Source organism: Eptatretus burgeri, chromosome 15 (assembly GCF_056783735.1).
Source record: "Eptatretus burgeri isolate ZD-2024b chromosome 15, Ebu_testis_v1, whole genome shotgun sequence".
NCBI lineage: Eukaryota > Metazoa > Chordata > Myxini > Myxiniformes > Myxinidae > Eptatretus > Eptatretus burgeri.
In genome coordinates, this window is record NC_140975.1 from 1,989,258 (window position 1) to 2,013,600 (window position 24,343).

The following is a 24,343-nucleotide window of genomic DNA, read 5'->3' on the forward strand; positions in this document are numbered from 1 at the left end:
AGCTGTCTCTCAAAAGATTTGGGCCAAGTGCACACACTGTGAGCTACCGGCCTGAAGCTAATGGCAAAAGTGATAAAGAGGAGAATTCTGCTCAAACTAAACACCCATTTACTCTGCCAAGACTTAAGTTTGTGAATATTGGTGTGCCAGTGATGCAAGTTGTGTGGACAAACACACCAATTGTCATGTGTTCCATTGCATGTACTTCTACCGATTCAGGTGTACTTTGAGTATGTGCAGAGCTGGATTAGGATGTTACAACATTTACCACAAGCTTCACATGGACTCAAGAACTTGCTGGAGCAGGAGTGGGACTTCAGCAAGCAGGTGGTCCCCTTTGTACGTGGTGGTGAGGCACGAGCCGGACGACTCTTTTGGTGAGAAAGCCCAAACCCCATCGACCTGATTTTAATTTGTGATCATGTGGTGTGCTTTTTTGAACAAAGAAAACCACATTTTGCGGGACATCACTTCCGGTTATTCGAATGAGGTTGTGCAAGCTCCTATACCAGATCAAGATGAGCATTTTTTTTCGTGTGTTGTTTTGCATATTGTTGTGTTCATGGTGGTTAATACCGACCTGTACGGATAGCTGAATGGTTTTCACTCGGAGGTTGGCGAAATGAGTACCAGTACACTGGTAATAGGGGCACTGCATCAGCGGCATAGCCGCACCTATAACCAGTGATGCCACCAGCAACCAAAAAGACAGCACACGATGGGAATGTATATGTATATATATATATATAATCATGATATCTCAAAGAGTTGTGGACGAGTTATGACAAAATAAGGTGGATGAGTTGAACAGGTGACAAGAACAAGCGGATTGGATTGTGGTTCGGATCCAGCCCATCAGTGGGATACAAAACATGAACTGTTCCACCTGGCAGAGGTGTGCGCTCCACAGAGTGCTGTTCCACTTTGTGCTGCTTTGCCAAGTTGTCACTCAATGAGTGAATTTTTCATTAGTTTGTTTGTTCACACAGAACTTTTGTGCTTCTCTCCGCAACTGCTTCTCGGATTGAGATGAAATATTCACCATCGGGGCGACTACTCATGTAGAATGTTTTAATGATACTTATGGTGTCATAAGTCAGGTGGTGTGGCATCCATCTTGGAAAAATGGAAAAACTTTGGACCTTTGTATCTCTGAAACCGCACCAAGGAAAAAATTTAAACTTGGCACACGGCAAGTACTCCTCATAGGGAATAAGTGTGATTTTAGTTTTTCATGACGTCATAATTGCAGCCACATCTGATCAGCATGAAAATTTCTGAGGGTCATGTCGAGGTCAAATGGTCCACATAAATAAATATGATGACATAATCGGTCATGTGATGCGGCAGCCATATTGTTTTTGAAAAAAAAACCTTTAAAAATCCTCTTCTCTGAAATGGCTGAACAGATCGAGGAGAAACTTTACACATATGACTGCCTGTCCATGAGGGACAAAAGTTTCACATATGATGTCATAGGTCACATGGTTTGGCAGCCATATTGGATTTACCATATAAAACCTTTCAAAAGAAGTCCTGGCAAGGGTCTGCAATCTATGATTGCTCTTTTTCTTGTTTTATATGAATTGTTTCTTGTGTTGATGTGGCGCTGGCATGATGGGCCAAATGGCCTCCTGCATCTAAATTCCTTGTGTAGCCTTTGAATACCAAGATTTTTTTTTGTCATCCTCATTACTATTAAGCAAATCAAATAATCATTTTGCTATTGTGAACACAAGGGTTCCTTCTCCTCCTCCTCCTCCTCCTCCTCCTCCTCCTCCTCCTTCTCCTCCTTCTTCTCCTCCTCCTCCTCCTCCTCTTTCGTCTGCAGCACAAGGCTGTTGGGTTGCATCATTGGCTGAGGGTGTGGCTGTGCTGCTGATGTCATGCCCCCTGGTGGTTTGGGCAGGAATTTGTAACTTGTTCGTGGTGCCGGAGATAATTTGTGAACTCTATGTGAATTTCACCGTGGGATTTTTAACGTCCACCAATGAATGCTGGCATAGGGGACGCTTGTCGGGATTCAGATCCTAGCAAGATGGCTTGGAGGCGAGTGTGCATACCTCTCGGCAGGGTTCCACCAATGGTGGTACTGAAGATGGAGCTTTCAATGACGACTGCTTCAGAGTACCCAAGATCAGCTTCACATCATACCAAAGTTCTCGCTTTGAGCAACTCCTTGCCATGTGTGATGACATGAACGAATAACTTTCACAATGTTCTTTTTGAACTTGTTGAGATTTCTTGGATTTATTTTCTTTATAAATTCATGCTTGTACACATGTAAACATGCCTAACTTTTACAGAACAACTACTTGCTTCCTGTTTCTACTGCACATACAAATGCAGATACACAGGTGTAGATGAAGAAGAGGGGTGGTAGGAGAGGGGTGGTCAGGGGTTAGCGAATACAGACCGTGATGGTCTCGTTGGGTGACCAGGAGTGAAAGAAAAAGTTCAGGGAAGGGGGTGCATGTTCGGTTGGGGGGGGGGGTAATTCGGTGATTATTAAAGATACTTCAGGAAACATTCAAATCAAGCTGCTTGAGATGATCCAGAATGTAACACTTGATCATCAGTCGACCTCATTACCACCTCTGCAGTGACATCGCACGGTGCCTGTTGGAGTCCACTGGCGAGTTCCTCCGTGATGGGGTCAAACAACTTTGCTCGGAGCCCTTTGCGAGTCCGGATGACAGCATCCAGTCTGATGGTTTACGGTAAGGTCGTTTCTGGATGTAGGCAGTCACTCACATACTTCCCTTACATTTCAGTCGATCTTTAATATCATTTGTCATCACGAATCCACAAATGTTTTCTGCTATTTAACCACATGTTTTACGGCACATATCCATTGTATTCTGAACCAGGTTACCTCGCCACCCTTTACATTGGATATTATTTGATCATTCATCATTTTATCTCATTTACCACTTTAACATGCTTGCAGCAGCACCTTAACAAATGAGGTAGATGTGAATTTCACAATGACCTCTGACCTTCACTTCATGCATTTAAAAAAAAACACTTCATGATTACCTGTTGCGGGAAGGGAACTCCAGCACCTCATTGTGAGACGACCAAGCTGTTCACAATGGATCTGGAGATCGGTCGCGATGTTTGGTGGTAATGAGAAGTAGCTGTACAGTACACAACATTACTTTACCAGGCGATCGGTGATGGAGATCTGTCGTGCTGTTCGAGAGCTGTTCCACGAAGCACGAGAACGAGCATCGAAAGCTCTCGGCTTCGCGAAGATGCTTTGTAAGGTAAGAACCGGACCACGTGTCAGGTCAAAAGGTTTAAATTGGTGTGTTGGCCAAAAGTGTTGTACAAATCGGTTGTGGTTGTGTTTGCACGAGTTGACCTTTTCAGTGCACCATTGAGGTTGTCAAGCTGTGGAGAATCTGAGAGTCTTTGTGTTGCAGAAGTTGATTTTTGCTCACTCGAGGCTATTTTCTCGTGAATGATTGTTTATGACAGGATTTGGGCATTGCGGCTGAGTTTGAGGTGACGGCTCCACCGGAGCAGCTTAAGTCTGCTTTACAAGAAAGTCAACATGTCAAGGTAAGTCTACTCTTGTGAAACCTTTCATCCAAGGACTCAACTCAAGTTATGGACTTAGACTTCAACTTGAACTTTCATCTCAGTGACTGTAATCAAATCCACATCGGAATGATTGAAACTCAGAACGTTACCTCCCCCTCCCTGATCTTGTGAACCTGCAGACAAGGAACTCCACTTTCTCCACTTTTGTAATCTATTTCATTACTCCAGGTGCGAATTGATGAGCTGGACCGAGTGCACGTGTTTGCACCGGCGGCGGTTGCTGAGCAGTATCAGAGGCTTGTGCGTCTCGTCAGCGCCGCTTGTGGACGGGATATTTCGTACCTGGCCAGGGAGGGAGAGAAACTCCCAGGATACCTGTTACTTTTACGACCTGGGGATCCGCTCGGAGGATCATGTCATCAGAGGGTGAACCTTCTGTCACCTGAGGAGCAATCGGTGCCACGACTGAGAGTTGAGGATTTCGCCGAACCGATTCTGGTACCTGAGGAGGGTGAAAGGACTCAGACGGGAGTTTCTGGACATGGGTGGGAGCAGTGGAATGGAGAGACGATCCGTCTGCCTCTCTCTGGAGAAATGTTGACCACCCTGCAAGATCTACAGGTGACATCTCAATATATTACCTGGTTATTGAGGGGGAGTAATGATGAAATTGACATTTGATTAAAAACACCAATTTGGAGCAAGTTCTTGTAGATTATCACAGTATTGTAAAAAGAGGAAAGCAAGATGGGAGAGGATGTATGAAACCTTTTGGTATGGTGACCGGTGCTTGCACCTGTAGATGGACGACTAATTGAAAAGTTTATACCATAAACACCCATGGTCTTTCCTTGGCAGAACACCTCCTTCCTGAAAATGTTGATGTCATGTGTTTCTTCTCTAGCATCGTTCACCTTGACGACGAACTTTTGGATTTCTCGAAAGATCACAATCCTCCTCAACCTCCACGAAGCGTTCCACCTGCCATAACACTTTGGTGAACCAGTGGTTCCTTTTAAAGACATTGGCAAAGGATACCTTGCCTGCTCCTCGAAAGGAAGACGCAACATTACAGCTGGTGAATGCATGGAAGAGATGGAGAGCTTTCATCATCTGTCCCAAAGAATCGCAGAGCTCTTCGATGTTCATCCGAGTAACGTTTCCACGAGCGATTAACTGGATCTAAATCACCACCACATCGTCGATCCAATGGTTCTGACAGCACACAATCGCCACCACGTCAGTGTCCCCTGTTCGGATTCTCACGGAAGTCGTTCCTTGTCAGTTTGCATTCATGAGGTGAACAATAATCCGGCTGTCCACCTCTTCGTGATTACAGTCTCCCTCCATCTGGACACTTGATGCAATGTGGATGACCGATGAGGAAGAGGTGATAAAGAGGTCTTTGTTGGGATTTTGATCTTGGATCCAGCTGTGGGAAGTAGATGATTCAACTCTTCCTTGTTCGACTCTCTCAAGAACCCTGCAGAGATGGTTGGAACTCTTACCTTCTCTGTCACGCGTTATCTCATTCCGGTTAATCCCTCTTATCACTCCTTTCACACTCTCCTCAAAGTAGCAATCGAAGATCACATCCAAGTGCATGCAGTTCACCAGTTGAGCCTCGATGAAGGAGCAAATCCTGTCCACAGAATCCTTGAATGTTGAGTTGGTGTGCGGTCGAATGTGATAAGGTACCAAGCCTCCGTGGATGATGACAGTGTCGAAGAAGGAGGACACTATGTCTGAAGAAGTGTAGGGATTTTCAGCCAGCAGCCAATGGAGGAGATCTGACTTCCTACCGGCAGTAACAGTCAGACACTGGGATTTCCTCCAACTCAGAATCAAAGACCACTTGCCGATCCTCCTGCCAGGTTGTGAAGGACACCGCTAAAGCACTCAGTCAGGATGCATGGCCCTTGACCATCCAGGATTTATGTTCCGCTACTATTTTCTTCCTCGTCAGCTTCCCCTGGTAGAAGTTTAGCTTCAGATTTCTCACAGCTTGCTTCAGGTCACTGGTTTCTTGGATCAGCTTGATGGAGCCTTTGTATTGCTTCTGAGCTGCCTCTTCAAACTGGAACATATCTTGTGAGCCATTTTCGCTTTGACATACTCATCCCTACAGAGTAACGAGGTGTTTGCAGCGTTCCTTGAATGGGTTTTTGGCCTCAAGACGACCAAAAGTTCTCAAAGCAGTGTCCCAAACTGCACTTGTGAGGCTTGGTTCTCATCATGGTGGAAGACGTCTGCATCCTTAAATACCCCAGTCCCTCCAGACTCCCACCCCACCTACCCCTGCCTCCCCTGATTAGTGGAGGTTGGCTTCGGGGCTTCCCTCTCTGGGGACGTGAACTTGCATTTTTGCACTGTAATCTCCACAGTTGACTTGTAATACCCTCTGCCACTACCACCAGGAGGTGCTACACTATACACATTTACATAAATATTTTTTGTCGACCTTTCCTCCCGAAGTCTCATGACGACAGATGAGACCAAGTAGTCCATGCTCACCACGAGGTCAATCTTGGTCCATGTGCCAGGTTTGGTGTCAATTGGTCCAATGGTTTAGTCGTGATTGGTGATACACACACACACACACACACACACACACACAATGACATTTATTTATTACATATCAGTGATTGACATATTTCTGAAATATCTTGGGTGCCATGGGGGGCAAAGGGGCCCTCCAAGGCCATAAAGGCAAATTTTTGGTGTGTTTTTGAGCACGATAGTTTGGTCTTGAGAAGAGTTTTTGTGTGACTCGCCATTTGAGAATCGGATCTTAAATATGGAAGATACAAGATGCACCCCTCTTCTTGGGGGGGGGGGCTGGGGGACAAAGGGGCCCTCTAGGTGAGTTAGAGGGCAATTTTTTTTGTTGTTTTTGAGCCATTTTTTTCTGGGTGTCCTCAAGAATACATTTCCAAAGAAAAATACCTTTTGGCAAAACCTGTAAATGTCTTGCATATTTATTTGTGAGGGTCCCTGCTATTGGGGATGTGGGAGTGGGACGCAAATTCTCAATGTAAATGTGCATCGTGTAGCGCCGCTCCAGGTGGGAGAGGGTTTACAAGTCCCCCACTCATTACAGTATTCCTGTCTTCACGTTTTCCAGTGCAGCGAGGTGTTTTCAATTCCATGGCGGCAACGTCTTTTGGATATTAACAAAGCGCCATCCACATAATGTGCACGAACACGTGACCCCCTCCCCCATCCCCACTCTCGTCGGTCGCTCCTGCAGGAAGTAGATGTTTCTAGTGTAATTAAATTGGATGCGAAGTGAAATGAACGACAGAAAGGGTGTGAAATTAATGTTGCCATCTTTACAGATACCTCACAATGCTTACATGCAACAATTCACGTCCGATATATTGTGTTGATTCGTCTATTCCAAACGAACGCCATTTTAATTATGGAGAAGTACAAGGATGTCTCCTCGTGTCCTTTTCCAACATTATGATACGGGTACAAGTTGGTGAGTGATTGATATATTGAGCAAATGTCTTATCAACAATTGTTGGCAAATGTTTTGTTCACCGATTGGAACAACTGAACAACAACTGAAGGAAAGGTTGTATTTTCAATCATTGACACATTTATCAAGTGTGTGAATGAATGAATGATTGAAGGGAGGATTGTGTGCTCCTGTAGGCTTCACAATTACTCATGGTTGCACAGCCTTCCAGCCTGCTGCACGAGCAGAGGAAGGTGTTCCAACGACTGACCCGGGAAAAGACTCGACTCGTTTGTGAGCAAACGTCCACACAGCCTGCCATCGCGTACGCCCTCCACTCCCTCAAGGTAATACAGGTCCCTCCATCACATACACCCTCTACTCCCTCAAGGTAATACATTACCCTCCATCACATACACCCTCCACTCCCTCAAGGTAATACAGGTCCCTCCATCATGGAAACCCTCCAGTCCGTCAAGGTAATACAGGTCCCGCCATTGCATCCGCCCTCCACTCCCCAAGGTAATACAGGTCCCTCCATCACGTACACCCTCCACTCCGTCAAGGTAATACAGGTCCCGCCATTGCATCCGCCCTCCACTCCCCAAGGTAATACAGGTCCCTCCATCACGTACGCCCTCCACTCCCTCAAGGTAATACAGGTCCCTCCATTGCATACGTTTAATAAACAATAGACGTTTTATTCAGTTTGCCTGGAAAATTTTCATGTTTTCATGTTGCATACTGGAAAAATTCAACACTGAAACAGTTAATCTGAATACCCACATTATGTACCTTTTTATCATTCCAAGCATGCCCACTGCACGTGGAAATTGGCGAACATTGAACTGCACTATGATTTGTACATATCAAATATTGGACCACCACGCCACAAGCTGAGATCCCATTACAATGCGGCTCACCCAAGTTTATTGGATGGTGTCCGTGTGCAGACCGAGGCACTGGCACTGTGCGAAGGTGTTGCCATGGCTGTCGGGGCCGTCGAGGAACGGTTTGAGAGAGAGGCTGAAGGGGATCTTGAGGAGATAGAGAACTACAGCATGCAGCAGTGTTTCAAGGAAACCATGATCCAGTCTTTCAACTTTGGGTTTGAGGTGAGTTTAGGTTCCTTTGGATGCCACTTTGGTAGCACATTTGACACAAACATTTGGTGTAAATATAACCTGAAAAGGGCATTCGATATGTTTCCCTCCACCAAGCCGTGAAGGAATCGACCGACACTAGTGAAACTGCACAGATTTTTTGTTCTTTCAATAATTTGCAGCTTTGGATCAGGATCCCACCTTTATCGACACAATCGTTGAGTTCTCTGATGCTATTGCTATGCAAGTTTTAGAAAAGGGAAAAACCTTTATCCTTCTCATCATACTCAAAATAAAATTCAAAACAGTAGGTGCGGTGGCGCTCTGGGCTTCCAGCTTCATGGTGCGGCGTCGCTCTGGACCTCGAGTTTCTCAGTGCGGAGTCGCTCTGGGCCTCGAGCTTCTCGGTGCGGCGCCGCTCTGGGCCTCGAGCTTCTCGGTGCGGCGCCGCTCTGGGCCTCGCTTCTCGGTGCGGCGCCGCTCTGGGCCTCGAGCTTCTCGGTGCGGCGCCGCTCTGGGCCTCGAGCTTCTCGGTGCGGCGCCGCTCTGGGCCTCGAGCTTCTCGGTGCGGCGCCGCTCTGGGCCTCGAGCTTCTCGGTGCGGCGCCGCTCTGGGCCTCGAGCTTCTCGGTGCGGCGCCGCTCTGGGCCTCGAGCTTCTCGGTGCGGCGCCGCTCTGGGCCTCGAGCTTCTCGGTGCGGCGCCGCTCTGGGCCTCGAGCTTCTCGGTGCGGCGCCGCTCTGGGCCTCGAGCTTCTCGGTGCGGCGCCGCTCTGGGCCTCGAGCTTCTCGGTGCGGCGCCGCTCTGGGCCTCGAGCTTCTCGGTGCGGCGCCGCTCTGGGCCTCGAGCTTCTCGGTGCGGCGCCGCTCTGGGCCTCGAGCTTCTCGGTGCGGCGCCGCTCTGGGCCTCGAGCTTCTCGGTGCGGCGCCGCTCTGGGCCTCGAGCTTCGAGGTGCGGCGCCGTTCTGGCCCTCCAGCTTCTCGGTGCGGCGCCGCTCTGGGCCTCGAGCTTCGAGGTGCGGCGTCGTTCTGGCCCTCCAGCTTCGAGGTGCGGCATCGTTCTGGCCCTCCAGCTTCGAGGTGCGGCGTCGTTCTGGCCCTCCAGCTTCGAGGTGCGGCGTCGTTCGAGCGCGGTGTCACTCGTGGCGTAGCAGAGCTTGGTGTGCAATTTCGCTGCAGGCTTGGGGTGTGGTGTTGCTCTGGGCTTTACCCTCAGAGTGTGTCGTTGCTCTCGGCTCTACCCTCGGGGCGTGGCATCACTCTGTGCTCTACCCTCGGGGCATGGCCTCACTCTGGACTCTTGGTTCGTGGTGCGGAATCGCTCAGGACTTGGCATTGTTCCAGGCTCGGAATGCAGTGTTGCTCGAGGCACGTCGCTCTCTTACCATTTGGAAGTTGTCTCGAATTCCTGACTTCAGTGCTTAACAACGTGCAGTTGCATCTTCTCCATTGTTAAACTGACACGATTGCCCTTTTTCCTGTCACATCAAGGCTTTCACATGTTTTCTGGAACTCGTTGTGGATCTCTTAATGTTTTATTGCAAGTACTTGAACAAGATTTAATGTGATGTTTCACCTGGAGAGGTCCTTCAGGTCAGTTGTATCTCCTGGTATGCAGTTATTTTATGTAAACCAATATGCTGGTGAACCTTTCTCGCATTTCACAGTACCACAAGGATGTGGTGCGGTTGGTGTCCGGGGAAGCTCGACAGCGTGTGGGTGAACACTTCATTAGCTTCGCAAGGAGGTGGATGGTCTATGTACTCAAGAACTGTGAGAGTGGCCGAGGGACGCGGCCAAGGTGAGATAGCAAGTGGAAGTGAAGTTATTTTTACTCTTTTGCAATGGTGACCAAGCCATTTGCAGGTGCTTGCATATCATTCTGACCAAGACATTATGAGACGTTCATGTAAGTTTACATGAATTGCAAAGATACCAGACACTCGACAAATCAACACAGTAGAACGGACTTCAAAGTAGAATCTTAGCACGATGAACTGTATGCGCATGATTAAAAAGACCAAACCAAAATAGATTGGTATTGGTGGTTATGACTGAGTTTGAGGTTTAAAGTTAAAGATCCGTGGTTGGAGGACCTTAATAGATATGATTACGGGGTCAAATACTCTGCATTTTTTGTTGTTGATTCAGCTTAAACTTCAAGCACTTTGTTTATAATAGGAAAATCCAAATCTGAACCAGTCATCCTTCTGTAGCTTCTTACCCTGTTTAGAAAGCATGATGTGCCCACCAGGTGGGCAACCCATGGGTTCGAGTTCATTACCGCCATTGAACCGGCATTCATCTCGGCCCTACCGGAGGAAGAGTTTGTGGTGAGCAGTCTGAGGGTTGTTGTGTCTGATTTAGTGGGAACAGTGGGTTGTTGTGTCTGATTTGGAGACTTTTCGATGGACAGGAGGACAATGAAATATAACTGAGTGCTGCTACACTGTCTTACAGAGCCTACAGACCCTCATCAACAACTGCATTCTTCACGTCATCGGGAAACCACACAGCCCTGGCGTTGGTTCGGACAACCTTGTGTTTTCTTATTTACTCCTTTTCCCTCCATCACTCTCAATATCTCCTGATGTTTTTTTCATCGGTGTGTGTCTGTTGTTGTTGTTGTTGTTGTTGTTGTTTTTCCTGCTCACTCATTAAATTCTCAACTTGAATCACCTCTTCCTTGTTGTCCTCACCCAGCTCTTCATCATCATCTGTTTGAGAGGACTCGGGTATTTGTGAGGAGTTTCTTCCAAATCCTCACAATCTTCCATAACAATTGGTAGTTGGTACATAATCGGACTGGTATCCCTCTCGAGCTGATCCACATAGTTGAGAACAGGGCAGTCGCCTGACCTCGTGCTGTGCTTTGGTTCCCTCGCAGAAGTTGCGATACAATTTCCTGCTTACTTCTGCAACAGTATCTGTCAATCCGCACTCAGCAACTTTGTATAGCAGCCATCGAGTCTCCTCTCAAATGTCCTTGTTAGTTGATGTCCAACTCTCAGCACCATATGGAAGCATCCTCCCTACTGTTGCACGGAAGAATTCCACCGAATGGTTTTCTGTCAAGATTTGATTTCCATATAATCATCTTGATGAGCGTTATCAAGGCCTCGGCTTTGATTATGTCAAAATATTTGTTACATTTGTTGATCCAGGACACAGGATATTGAGTCAGCTAGCCTTTTTAAAGCGTCTCCACTAGTTGCTTTAAGTTCTCCCTCTTCATTAAATAAATTGTACTCTGTCTTTTCGACATTAATGAGCAGTCCGACTGCCTTTGCCGCTGTTTCAACCCGGTCTGAGCATCTCATAGTGTGTCTGAGATGAGAGCAATATCGTCTGTAAAATCAAGATTGGTTATGTTAACTGAAGGAAATCTTCTGGTTCTTTGTTCTGTCAGCATGAAACCCCACGATTCATGTTCACTTTCTGCTGTTCTCATGACGTAGTCAAGGACGATAACAAATCAAAATGGTGCTAAAGTGTCACCTTGGAGAACGCCGTTGAAGATTTTGAAGAAATCTGTCTCACTATGGAGTGCACAAGAAACCTTCCGATATCGCTGGGGTTAGGTTCATGGAAAATACCACCGATTGTTGAAACCGCGATCGTGGAAACCAAGGGCCAATGGGAAGAGGGGGGTTCGGTTCCTGGACTTCGAGAAGATATCAAGAAAGATCAACGGTAGCTAGAAATAAACACATAACAATTGAGATAAACACCCCCTCCCCCCCCCCCCCCGTCTCAGGACACTCATTTTAACGCCACGCCATAAGGCTAGTAGTTTATTAAGTTGATTTATGCCATCAGGCTCGTAGTTCAGCCTTCAGTGCATGGCCTCGTGCAATCAAGGTTTTGGGGTAAAATGTAACGAGATGGTGGGAATGAGGGGAAAACGTGGTCCATGGGACTCCGTTAACTAAACTGTCTTCGTTGACATGTGCAAGTCTACCTCTTCACTAAAGAACTTCCGAAGACACTTCATGATGTACAATGATTATGAATACACCAGGGAGGTTACCACTCCACTCCATGGATGTTTCAACACATTGTACTTGTGCACAATATATCGAGCCTTACCTAAAATAGTGTGCTGGGAGGCACGACCGTAAGATAGCGGTTCATCCAATCAATACCTCATGATTACGTCACCAAATAAGGTGTCACTTTATACCTCATTGTAAGTGGAATTGGAATTGAATTGGAACTTATTTAATCTGCATTATAAATGGGTATCGAGATCGAACCACAACCCGGTTTAAAGGTGTACCCACTCGAGCATTGCTTTGCTGATCAAAACGGCACAAATGACCCTCTAAATAGGTAAATGTGGATTTGAATCCAAATTTGAAGTTGCCCCGTTCCTCAATCTCACTGATCCATGAATCCAACCCCGTGTCCTTGGAGAAGGTGCAATGAACTCTCATAAAGTTCTTAATCGTCGGACACTTGATTTGTGACGTTGCCCCAAATGTTTATCTGTGTCTGTCCACGTTAACATGTTTGTTTAATGCTTTTATTCAGTCATTCTGTGTATCATCGGCTGCACATATTGTAAACGTTGTATGGTTGTGTGATTTTTTATAATGGGTGTGGATGTCGAACTTCAATTTGTGACTCTTTGTAGCCTGCACCCACACTGCTCTTTGCATTTGGTGTTCTGCACCTCGTATGGTCCAGGCATCCACAGGAACAGCCCTCGACCCGTGAAAGTACCTCGTTGTCATAGCGACCCGCCAGTGTTCAGCGTTTCTGTTCCCATCACGCCGACCCTGGAGCCTCCTCGGTGAGATGGTGGTGCCTGTTGTCGAGGGCGAGACGTGGGGGAGCCCGAGTAACATGTAGAGTCGAGTGTAAGAGCCCGATCTCTGTTCCCAGCATGCAGAGCCTGTCTGACGGTGATCGCATCTCTACCTCTGACCTTCACTTCAGATCACGCCACTCCAGCCCAACCGATGATAACGAAGGTATCGATTCCACAGGTGGAGAGCCTGCACTATCCTTTTATCCTTACTTATCTGTTATCCTCATTGCTACATTTGGGATCACACCTTTGCAAAAATGACACACGTTTGAACCATCCGTCCCCGAGACGTCCCTTCTCTCCCTTCCTCTTTCTCCTTGCGTTTCTCTGACCTCTTTCCCTTTCCCTCCCCCCCCCCTTTCTCAATTTTGTGACTCCACCTCTCCTCATATCCTCCCCACCTATATCCTTTTCTCCAATTTCTTTTTTCTCAGTTTAACCCTTTAATGTTCTTTCTCTGGGGTAGGTTTGTATAGCGTTCCTATATGAACCCATACCTCATTGCACTGTCTTCTCAGGTTGAAATCCCATTTATGATGCTGCTTCATTCATTATATACCGACATCCTTGGAATGAATGTGAAAGTACATTGGTCTTTACCTCCACCACCAAACGTGGACGGAGGTTGTGTTTTAATCTGTGCTTGTTTGCCTGCGAGCACGATATCTCAAACAGTTATGGATGGATTTGAACATGGTGGACAGGTTGGGTGTGTGCACAAGGACAAATTAATTCGATTTTGGTGAAGATTCGGATCTGGATCCAAGACTTTTAAAAAAAATTTCCCGTGATTCTTCACCATTGAGAGATGGGGCCAAAAAGGATGTATATCATGACATCTCAAAGTTGTGGACGAGTCATGACAAAACTAGGTGAGCATTGGTGAGCTGCCAAGATACAAGCCGATTCGATTTTGGTTCATGCCTGGAGGCAGAACTGGCCTACCGGTGGGATACAAAATGTAAACTGTTCAACCTGGTGGAGGTGTGCACTCCACTGAGTGCTGTTCAAGCTACCCTCACAAGAGAAGAGGGATCTTTCTGACTGTTTGCCTGTTTGTTACTTGGTGAAAAAAAAATTTGGCCAAATACGTTGGTGTGTAACATTTGTCTATCTGTCTGTCTGTTTGTCCAGTTTTAATATGAATTATGGCCACAGTTTTCAAGCAGTCGTTATGAATGTTTTTGTGTACGTGTTTGACCGGCCAAGAACAGCAACACTCAATTTTGGTGAAGATCTGAATCCGGATCTGGATCTGAGAATTTTAAAGTGATTCTTCACCATTGAGAGATGGGGCCAAAAACTAAATATATCACGATATGTCAAAGAGTTGTGGACGAGTTATGACAAAACAAGGTGGATGAGTTGGAAAGGTGACAAGAACAAGCGGATCGGAGTTTCGTTCGGATAGAGCCCATCAGTGGGATACAAAACTTGAACTGTTCCACCTGGCAGATAATGTTATCCGTGGGTGTCCGGAAAAATGTGCGCAATGGTATGTCATAGACCCATGGTATGCTGGGAGAAAACATAATGAACAAACTCATTGGGTGGCAAGAAGATGAGATGACTGGTAAACTGACCATTTGGTCCAAGTTGAGTCAGAGTCGGGATTTGTTTGGGTTACTTCGAGCTATGACTCTGTCTCCCAAGCCGTGTGCCCATCGCGGGCCACACGGACCTTTTCCCTTTAACTTGCAAAATATTACCAACTTCCGGCCATGAGTGTTCGTGAAACCGCCATCATTGGAGCACATCACCGTATTACGGCGGTCTGCTAAACAGCATACTCTGTGATGCATCATTCATCCTTCATTATTTGCATCGTCATTGTTCTGCACGACATGGCATTGGCATCACAGCATATCATGACTTCACCGTGGTTGCTAATTGTAGTTTGACTCTTATTCTTTTCACTCCGATCTTCGTACAGTTCAGGAGATGGCACGCACTACCATGAAGGACATTTATAGTTTAGTAGAATTGAGTACTGTGCTGAGGTAAGGTGAGGAAAAGGGTTGTTCTGGCTTGGTTTATTGTTCCATTTTTACTTTTTTAGTTTTCCTTCAGCATGTTGTAATTAAAATTAAGACATCTATTTTGACAATAAATTGTTGTACCGTGATGTGCTGTCCACGTGTACATTTGGCTCGTTAATCCTTTCGGCATAATTTGTCCGGTCATACGAGTCGTTCACTCTGATCCGTGATTGAGGGTATAATTATACCTTCACTTCCTACGGTGTGTAGCTCGTCCTCGTCTCAAATGCCCTTGACCCCCAGTCACATGACACTACCTTTCCAAATTTGCAATGTTTTTTTTATTTTTTATTTTTTCTCCTTCTCTACTGACTTCTTTCACTTTCCCTCCACTCCGTGCACTCCTGTAGATCTGACCTTTGGCCACTCTGACTCCCTGCCATCTGGTTCTCTTCCTTCATTGTCAACACCAAATCGTCGTAGCTGGGAGCTGCTGAGCACAGTGAGCCAAGCCAGAGGTACGTATTTAAAAAGTTAGAACATGAAGAAGGGAAGAACAAAGATGGAAACTATACAGGAAAAGATGTTGTCATTCTATGATTCAGGAAAATAGTGGGCATAGACCATCAGCAGAAGGCCAATGAATATTAATGTCTTGAGGTTAAGACATAAGTATCTTACAACTATGGACAGAAATATAAAAAGGATAATGGGAATCCAATGTTGGAAGGAATGTCATAATAGGTGGAAGAATATGACATGACAGTTATCTGCAGAACAATGACCGTGTCCAGTTCAACTGTTTGCTCGCCCCCAAACCCTCCCCCCACCCCCCAAAAAAGTTATTTTATGATTAGATACATATATACATATATTGTTGCAAATTCGCGCCCGCCGGCGTGCGAACGGCCGCGTCACTCGAATCGCGACCGCGTCGCCCACCGGACGGACAATTCAGTCGTGACCCTCCGGGAACTATCGCCCAGAGCCAGTCACGGGTGGGCCTTTCGACCTCACCACAATCGTGCCAATTGGCCTCCCGCGTAGGATAGGGTTGTTCGCCAAACTCGACCTACCTAAGTACCCACGCGGATGGTAAACTGGGCGATCGTACCTCGCCGCAGGTCGACTCCGGACACGAACCGCTTAAGCGGTCCGTTCCGTGCTACAGTGATAACCGAGCGGTGTTATCGTCGGCCTCGACGGTTCCGATTAATTACCGGGCATATTAAGCCCACTACGAACCCTTTACGTGAAGCAGGATGGAGGGTCAATAAAGAAAAGACAGGAAAACAGTTCACACAAAGCACATTTATTTCCCGGCACACGGAAGCACATATATACAGCCAAACAGTCAAAATGCACATATAGCATCCAAAACAAAAGCAACAACGACGCAGAGTTACTACCGACTACGCGCACACACGGCAACACTTGTACAGTTCTACTTTACAGACGGTGCCAACACACATTTACTCAAAAGCAAAGGAAAGAAGCCACCCTCATAGACAAGGGGGCAGACAGGCCTGTAGGCCAATTGTGCGCGTGACCTGGAGGAGCGGCCAGGCCCGCGAGACCGGGGGGGGGGGATCCTACCCGCGTCCTCGTGAGGCGTTGGCGGACGAGCCTCAGATGTGGCCGCGTGGCTGTGCCCCGACTCCGTGCTCCTTGGCGGGTTTCGTTGGCACGACATTTGGAGTGGGGTGGGAACGGGGCCCCCTTTTTGCACTATCTCAGCACGGGGGAAAGGGGGAATTGTTGATGCCCTGGGGGAGGGAGATGGCTGGCTGGCTTGGGTCCCACGACGAGCGATTCCACACCGCGGCCTCGTCGCCGACCGCCGTCCTTCTCGCCTCGGACCCGAGCTCCTTTGCCTCTTCCCGCAACTCTTCTCAGCCAACTCCAGAACCCAACTCGAAGACACACCGATCACTTCGCCACCCGACTCGACTGACTCCATTCGCCTTGTGCTCGCCTTCTTATAGGCCGGCAGGAGCAGTTAATATGCAAATATCCGGATCAGGATGACCTCTGGGGCGGAGCCACGCTCGCCCATTGGTCGGAGGAAAGGGGGCGTGAATCTCCCCTGATCCTAGAATTTGCATATATCGATTTCACACAGACGCGCCTGGAGGCGGGGCCAAGCCGCTCCGCGCTTGCTAATTGGACGGAGAGGAAGTGGGCGTGTAGCGTTCTTGATCCGAATTCTCCCTCGGAAAGGCCGCTATTTGCGCTCGCGGCTCGGTGCGTTCGGCACCAATCGCCGAACGGGCCCGAGACAGCCCGACGCTCAGTGTTCACAGGTGGTGCGGGAATGGCCGTAGAAGGAGAGAGGCGAAGGTGGTGGAGGGTCTTCGGTGGTGGTTTGATGGTTATGGTGCTGTTTGGGAATGGCGGTGATGCGATGATGTGGGATTGAGTTGTGAAGGTAAAGGTCGTGGCTGTTGGCGTTGTTGTTGTTGTTGTTGTCCGAGGGTTGGAGCGTGGTTGCAATTGGTGACGATGGCTGGCATGGTGGTTGTTGTGTGATGGCGGTTGAGACGTGGTTGGTTCAAAATAAAGATAGAACAGAAAAACGCCAAACTCAAAGGATCGCAGCCCGGATGAATCACATAAATTCCCTCTAGATAACGGGTTTGGGCTAACTACACATGTACTTAGAGATATCTCACCTACGGGCCCTTCATGGTGTAATGCGAATTTCCACAGACGTAACAATATATATATATATATATATATATATATATATATATATATATATATATATATATATATATATATATATATATATATATATATATATATATATATGTCTGTGCTTGCCCCACTGTTCTCATCCTCCACTCCCAGTGAATTTAATTGAATTGATATGGTGGAGATGTATTGCAGGCTTGATGGGCCAAATGGCCTCCTTTTGCATCCCCAAGGTCCTTTTGTATCCTTGTGTAAAAGTCACCTTTGACCTGTGTACATGTTGTCTCTGTTTGTTTTTGTTTTCAATTCGAACTGCAGAAGAGATACGGCGCAATAACCACATGACACGAGTCCGTCGTGCAGTCCTGCGCTTTCAGCAGGAACAGGACGTGAAGCTGCGCAGTCGCCAAGTCATCGGAAGAGTGTGTGACAACCCTCACTCTGCCCCGTCCACAATGCATGTTGGCCTACGCAAAGTTACCTTCAAATGGCAGAGGGGAAACAAGATTGGTGAGATTAGAGTTTGAATTTGGCATGATTTTGTTAAGGAAATTTTTTTTGTCCATGATTTTGTTTGAGTTGAGGAAAATGTGTCTGATTGGTCAATGCTGGTTCACAATCTAATTTGTTTTTGACCAATTAGTGAACCCATTTTGTCAGTGGCCATTTTGTTTCGTTTTTGTGCTTCCACTAAGTTTCGTCATGTAGATTTCACAATAAACTGTTGGCCTTTTGTGTCTCATGCGATATTAAAATTTTTTTTTAATTCAGGAGAAGGACAATATGGAAAGGTGTACACATGTGTCAATGTGGACACTGGCGAGCTAATGGCCATGAAGGAGGTGTGTGGCCTTTTCTTTGCTCATATGTTTGTTATTGGTTTAACAGTTTGTCTTTTTGTCCTTCCACACATATTACCAATGTCAGCACATCGGAAATAGCCTAAGTTATGTTAATAGTTGCCTGATTATAAACCATCTTGTTTGAAGATGAAAAATTCCAAATAAATCTTCAACACGACCTCAACCTGCTGTCGTCAATCTCATTCTTCCCTTCAGAGCTTCAAGACAGATGTTTGCCACCATATCAGATCGTCCCTATACTAATCCAAAACCATGATCTTTTCTGCCCCCTTAATGCCCCACCACACCCTAAGTCCTCTTCCTGGGAGTTTCCTTCTTTATCCATCCTGTTCACCCAATGCATCCATTGCTCCCCACACCCATTGTTTGCCCAAGTCTCCCTCTGTCTTGGCCTCCAACTCTACTGTTGGTGTTTCCCCTCTCTCTCTACTGTTCCTTTTGTTATGTTGTGTCCTGATCTGTTCAGTGTACTAACTCTTTCATGAGCCTTGACTGTTGACAAACAAAAGAAAAAAATTACATTCTATCTTCTTTATATTTGAATTGAAGAACTTTACCAGATTACATTTTATTTATCTTTACGAGAGTAATTTGAAGAATTTTACCAGATTTCATTTACTGGCTTGTTCTATGATGCGCTTTGGTAATTCAATAGTCGTGGCGGCTGACAAAGTGAATCTCCGAATGCTTGTGCATCCTATTGTACACCCTATCCTCCCTTGTAGATCCGGTTCCAACCCAATGATCATAAAACAATCAAGGAGACTGCTGATGAGATAAAGATATTTGAGGGAATTCAGCATCCAAACCTAGTTCGTTACTACGGTGTCGAATTACATCGAGTGAGTAAATGTCGTGCTTGGTTTTGAACACATGAACTTATCCACAATGTACTTTTTATTTATTTATTTATTTATTTATTTTTAGCAAACAGTACCTGTGGTTTTTTTCAATCCAGGTAGAGTTTTAATTTTAGAACTTAATATATGTCACGGTTGAACAGGAGGAAATGTACATATTCATGGAGTACTGTGACGAGGGGACGTTGGAGGAAGTGGCACGGCTCGGCCTCCAGGAGCCTGTCATCAGGCTTTACACAAAGCAGCTCGCCTTGGCTGTGAGCATCTTGCACGAGAATGGAATCGTGCACAGGGACATTAAAGGTACGTTTTGAAACTGGAGTGAGGTCAGGGAGGAGTCATCACATGAGGTGATGCTAATATTGTGAAGTTTGCTCTGATCCTCACTCTAATGTTCCTTCAATTATGGTTGTGTTTTTTGTTGTCGTTTTCTTCAATTGGTCGCATCCTTTAGTCCAACAGATTGGCACTTACCTGCATGTTGTCGAGTTTTGGGTTTGATTCCCACCACAATCTATAACCTGCTGGATTGGTACTTCCAAGGCATCCCAACGTGCACCGTCCCTCGAATGGACGTTGAGCCGGGTGTCATATCTGCTAGTATTAGCTGGTGAACGTCAAAGTGCACACCGTGCATCTTGATGAAGAGTCAGTAAATTATCGCCGACCCCTTGATCACATTCCAAATTCTTGCACTAAGTAGCTGCAGCCGAATATTCGGCCTGGCCAGCCGGTTCATTAAAAACTGCACTAGCCACGGTATCCAATAAATTCATGAATGAAACACGTCTCGCTGGGGGAGAGGGTGGGGGGGCTTCGGGGAGGGCATGATCCCTTGCAAAATGAATTTTTTTTTTGACATCCGATAAATAACATTCATTGGATGTCTGTCTGTCTGTCTGTTTGTTTGTTCACGTTTTTTGCAAGGACCGCTGGACCGACAGCCATCAAATTTGGCACACAGCCCAAGTCCGATCCAGGGATTGTCCTAAGGGTATTTTCATCCACCACATGAGAATTTAAAGATCACTTTCCTGGCTTTGTCATTTATATGCAATCTCATTGGTTAACACATATCATGTGACAAATAACACGGCCAAAGGCCAGCACATCCAATTAGTCGAGCTGTGTCTTCCACCTATTGGCTCACTGCACAGCTGGCCGGACTCCACACACAATTGGAATCTAACTAAATAAATAATACGTTCACCGTTTTCGTGCTGCGGTGAGTGGTGTACAGTATGTTACTATTCACATTTGTGTCCCTTGAAGATGTATCTACTATAAGTGGATTGTGTGCGTGCGTTATGCACTATTGGAATTTACCTTTGGACCCTTTTGACTGTGGAGAACCCTTCAAACTTTGAAGACCCTTTGAGAACCCCAAGACCCTGAGGACCCAAAAGTCCCAAAAAGTTCTCGAAGCCACCAAAAGTTCCCAAGGACCCAAAAAGGTCCTGAGGACCCAAAATCTCCCAAAGGCCGCTGAAAACTCGAGATCCTGTAAACCCTTTAATACTGGACGATATGACAAAAATCCATTAGAAGTCTGAAGACGACGATGGTTTACAAGCGGTATTTGACGATGTAGATTGTTTCAGAAGTCAAGGATGAGACAATGTGATAATGTTTGACCAAGTTATAAAAATGATCAACATGATGTGGTACGAGTGACAGGTTATTAGCTGTAAAATGTCGAAAACCCGGTTTCGTTCAACAACTTTCAAAATTTGACCTTTGCATAACCTTTAAAGGTCACAAAACAATGTTGTGGACATTAAAATAAGGAAACAGGATACGTGCTATAGCTTATTGGAGTTAGTTCGTCGAAGAAGGTCGAAAACCCGGTTCGATTCCAACAACTCTGAAAATTTGACCTTTGTGGACTTTAAAGGTCAAAGATCAAGGATTATGACCTTTGATGCAAAACTTCCTCCGGAACATTCCAGGAACAATATAACGTCATATAGGCTATATGGCATTTCACACTCCTCGGATTATCCAGACTTTGATGAAATCAGCGTAAAAACAAACTTGAAGGGGGCGCCACGGGCAAGGTGTTCGAGATAGAGCAAAATGGTTTCAAAACTTTAGGTGGAGAATGACGTCAAGATTATGCATAAAAAATATTGTTTTCCGAGCTCTCAAAGTTTGGGCGGTTGTATGATTTTTATGTCAAAATTCGCAATTTTCTAAGTTCGTGACCTTGACCTTGTGACGAAAATGAAAAATCGAGCTCCGTGGGGCTATGCAGGTGCCATTGGGCTAACCAAATACCGAAACCCCTACCAGATTCGACAAACCCCTTGGAGAAGATGGATTTTTATGTCAAAATCGCAATTTTCTAAGTTTGTGACCTTGACCTTGGGACGAAAATGAAAAATCGAGCTCCGTGGGGCTATGCAGGTGCTATTGGGTTAACCAAATACCAAAACCTCTGCCAGATTCCACAAACCCCCCAGGAGAAGATGCAAATTGAAATCGGCTACCCCCTAAAAACACGTTTCTTGGGCGTGGCTCCGCCCATAATGGGCGCACCACGCCCATTTTCAGGAAAACACAACAAGATCATGATATAAACCTCCCACCAAAATTTTATGAGGATCGGATCAAAACCTATGGAGCTATGCTCGGGACAGACAGACAGACAGACAGACGGACAAGCCGGTAGGCGACGAGGGATTCGCTAGGATCGAAGCGCTGGATACGATGCTTTTCATTCTGACCGATCCACCGCCGAAGATTCATTGCCAAGACGTATTGGTTCACATACAATTGTTCCTCTGCCTGGCAAGATTTTTCCTTTTGCGTATTTTGCCAACTGGCACTCCTCATAAAAAATGACGGTAAATAGACACCCTATTTTTGAAGGACTACGATTTGAAAAATAATCGGTTTGCTGGTTTGTGCTGTGGAGCCTCGCATTGCACACACACACACACACACACACACACACACACACACACACACACACACACACACACACACACACACACACACACACACACACACACACACACACACACACACACACACACACACACACACACACACACACACACACACACACACACACACACACACACGGAAAACCCGATAAACTTCTCTCAATGGTCTTGTTTGACCACACCTCCTGAGCCACACAATATTTTTCATAAGCCACGCCCACTTTCCATAAGCCACGCCCACTTTCCTACTCCACTCCCACTTTCCTACTCCACTCCCACTTTTCATCAACCACGTCCACTTTCCCTAAGCTCCGCCCACTTTCCTAAGCCCCACATTAAAAAATGACGGTAAATAGACACCCGATTTTTGAAGGACTACCATTTGAAAAATAAAACCTCAATCAAAAATCGGCTTGAGTAAAATTTTCTAAATATCTCGAAGTGTTTAATTCAGAAGTTTCGTTTCTCTACATTCAAAACTGAAGGACAAGTATTGAAAATACTGTACGTGGTTTTTCGGACGCTGCACAGCAACGGGTGGTTGCTAGGCAACGAAATTCAAACGCGCACATTCCCAGCACATATTGCACATGTTGGCAAAGTTTCATCAAAATCTGTTCGCTGGTTCGTGCTGTGGAGCCTCGCGTTGCAGACACACACGCACACACGCACACACGCACACACACACACACACACACACACACACACACACACACACACACACACACACACACACACACACACACACACACACACACAGAAAACCTGACAAGGGATATCAAGCATATATGGCGAATCCGACAGACAGACAGACACACAACAATAACGAATATAGTGGTCACTTATTTTTTTCCGTGAAAATATTTTTTCGTGAACCAATAGTAGTATTATAGACAATAATAACAAGGAACATATCCCTGCGCTGGTGCCAAGCACATCTGGGCTTGGTGAAAGGTAAGCTAATGCTCAAGCAGCACAGAAGGGTGGATATGCAACAAAGCTGTGAAGACCAATGGAAATTTGGTCCTTTGGACCAACGGGCCCACTCGTGGTTTAACAATAGCGTTGTGTATAACTCTGTAAAGGATCAATTTGCTTTGAGAAATGGAACTTTACAATGATCGTGCTTTCTGTCTCTCTCACAGCTTCCATCCGTCCAACAGTTTTTACAAAAAAAAAACCTTCATTATTGACTGACTGGACATTTGATATCATTCTTCACATCCTCTGACAGACAGAAGCTTAAAGGGGAACCCAAACGCTCAGGCCACCTCGACGCTAATCTATTCCCTGTCTTTTTTTTTTTCCGATTTCTAAATTCGGTAATTTTGCGATTAGAAGTGGAAATATTCTATTTCTTCTTCACACTTTGCCGTGACACCACACTCGGAAGTCGACCGCCAAATTTGTATTGTAATTACAGGTTACGTCACGGTAAGATTTAACTCAACGGGTGAATAATTTTCGATTTTCCACAAATGTGCCTGCAGTCGATCCATCCTTGGCGGTTGTACAGTGCAGTACAGTTTGGTCATCCGCCACGATTGAGAGAGGATGCCGTGCCTTGTCTGTGCCGTTGTGTCATGTCGTGCCGTGCCGTGTCCCCCATGATTAAGCAGAAGAAACAACTCGCACTTTAAGTGTTGCACAATCTCTGCCGAGCTACTCGCACGTGCACGGGCGAATTTGAGTTGTGGCACAGTATAAATGGCGTCCTGGCATGATCCCTTAACTCACAGGACACCTGGTCAGCCTGCGACTGTGGGACAAAGCATTCGTCGCCCATTTTGGTGTCTGAGGAGCTCTCTTGCTTCTCCCACTACTCAGTACCCCCTCTCCCCCCTCTCACAACGCTCGGTAACCCTGCTAGTTGTAAATATAGAGTGATGTACTGTACATCACCAGGAGCGTGGAATATTTCTTACCTCGTGTTTTAAAATGGATGTTGGACCTAGTCAATGACTCCGATGTTGGATGCTGGTCATAGTCAGTTAGTCCCATGATGTACGTTCTCACTTGGTGATCTTCCCTGCAGGAGCAAACATCTTCCTGACATCCTCTGGTCACGTGAAGC

The 24,343-nt window shown here is 46.1% G+C and overlaps 1 protein-coding gene across 1 annotated transcript in view; it reads left to right on the plus strand.

Moving 5' to 3' along the window:
* The window catches only part of MAP3K4 (mitogen-activated protein kinase kinase kinase 4), a 50,181-nt gene that overhangs the window by 19,000 nt on the left and 6,838 nt on the right, over window positions 1-24,343 (plus strand). The window contains 18 exon segments of the mRNA XM_085857841.1: window positions 220-377; window positions 2,604-2,720; window positions 3,170-3,269; window positions 3,484-3,567; window positions 3,778-4,170; window positions 7,210-7,359; window positions 7,966-8,127; window positions 9,780-9,913; window positions 10,367-10,445; window positions 10,573-10,639; window positions 12,802-12,907; window positions 13,000-13,088; window positions 15,315-15,422; window positions 17,917-18,108; window positions 18,370-18,440; window positions 19,187-19,303; window positions 19,465-19,624; window positions 24,305-24,343. The exon segment at window positions 24,305-24,343 is cut by the window's right edge and continues 84 nt beyond it. Coding sequence (XP_085713967.1) covers window positions 220-377; window positions 2,604-2,720; window positions 3,170-3,269; window positions 3,484-3,567; window positions 3,778-4,170; window positions 7,210-7,359; window positions 7,966-8,127; window positions 9,780-9,913; window positions 10,367-10,445; window positions 10,573-10,639; window positions 12,802-12,907; window positions 13,000-13,088; window positions 15,315-15,422; window positions 17,917-18,108; window positions 18,370-18,440; window positions 19,187-19,303; window positions 19,465-19,624; window positions 24,305-24,343 — 2,326 coding nt within the window.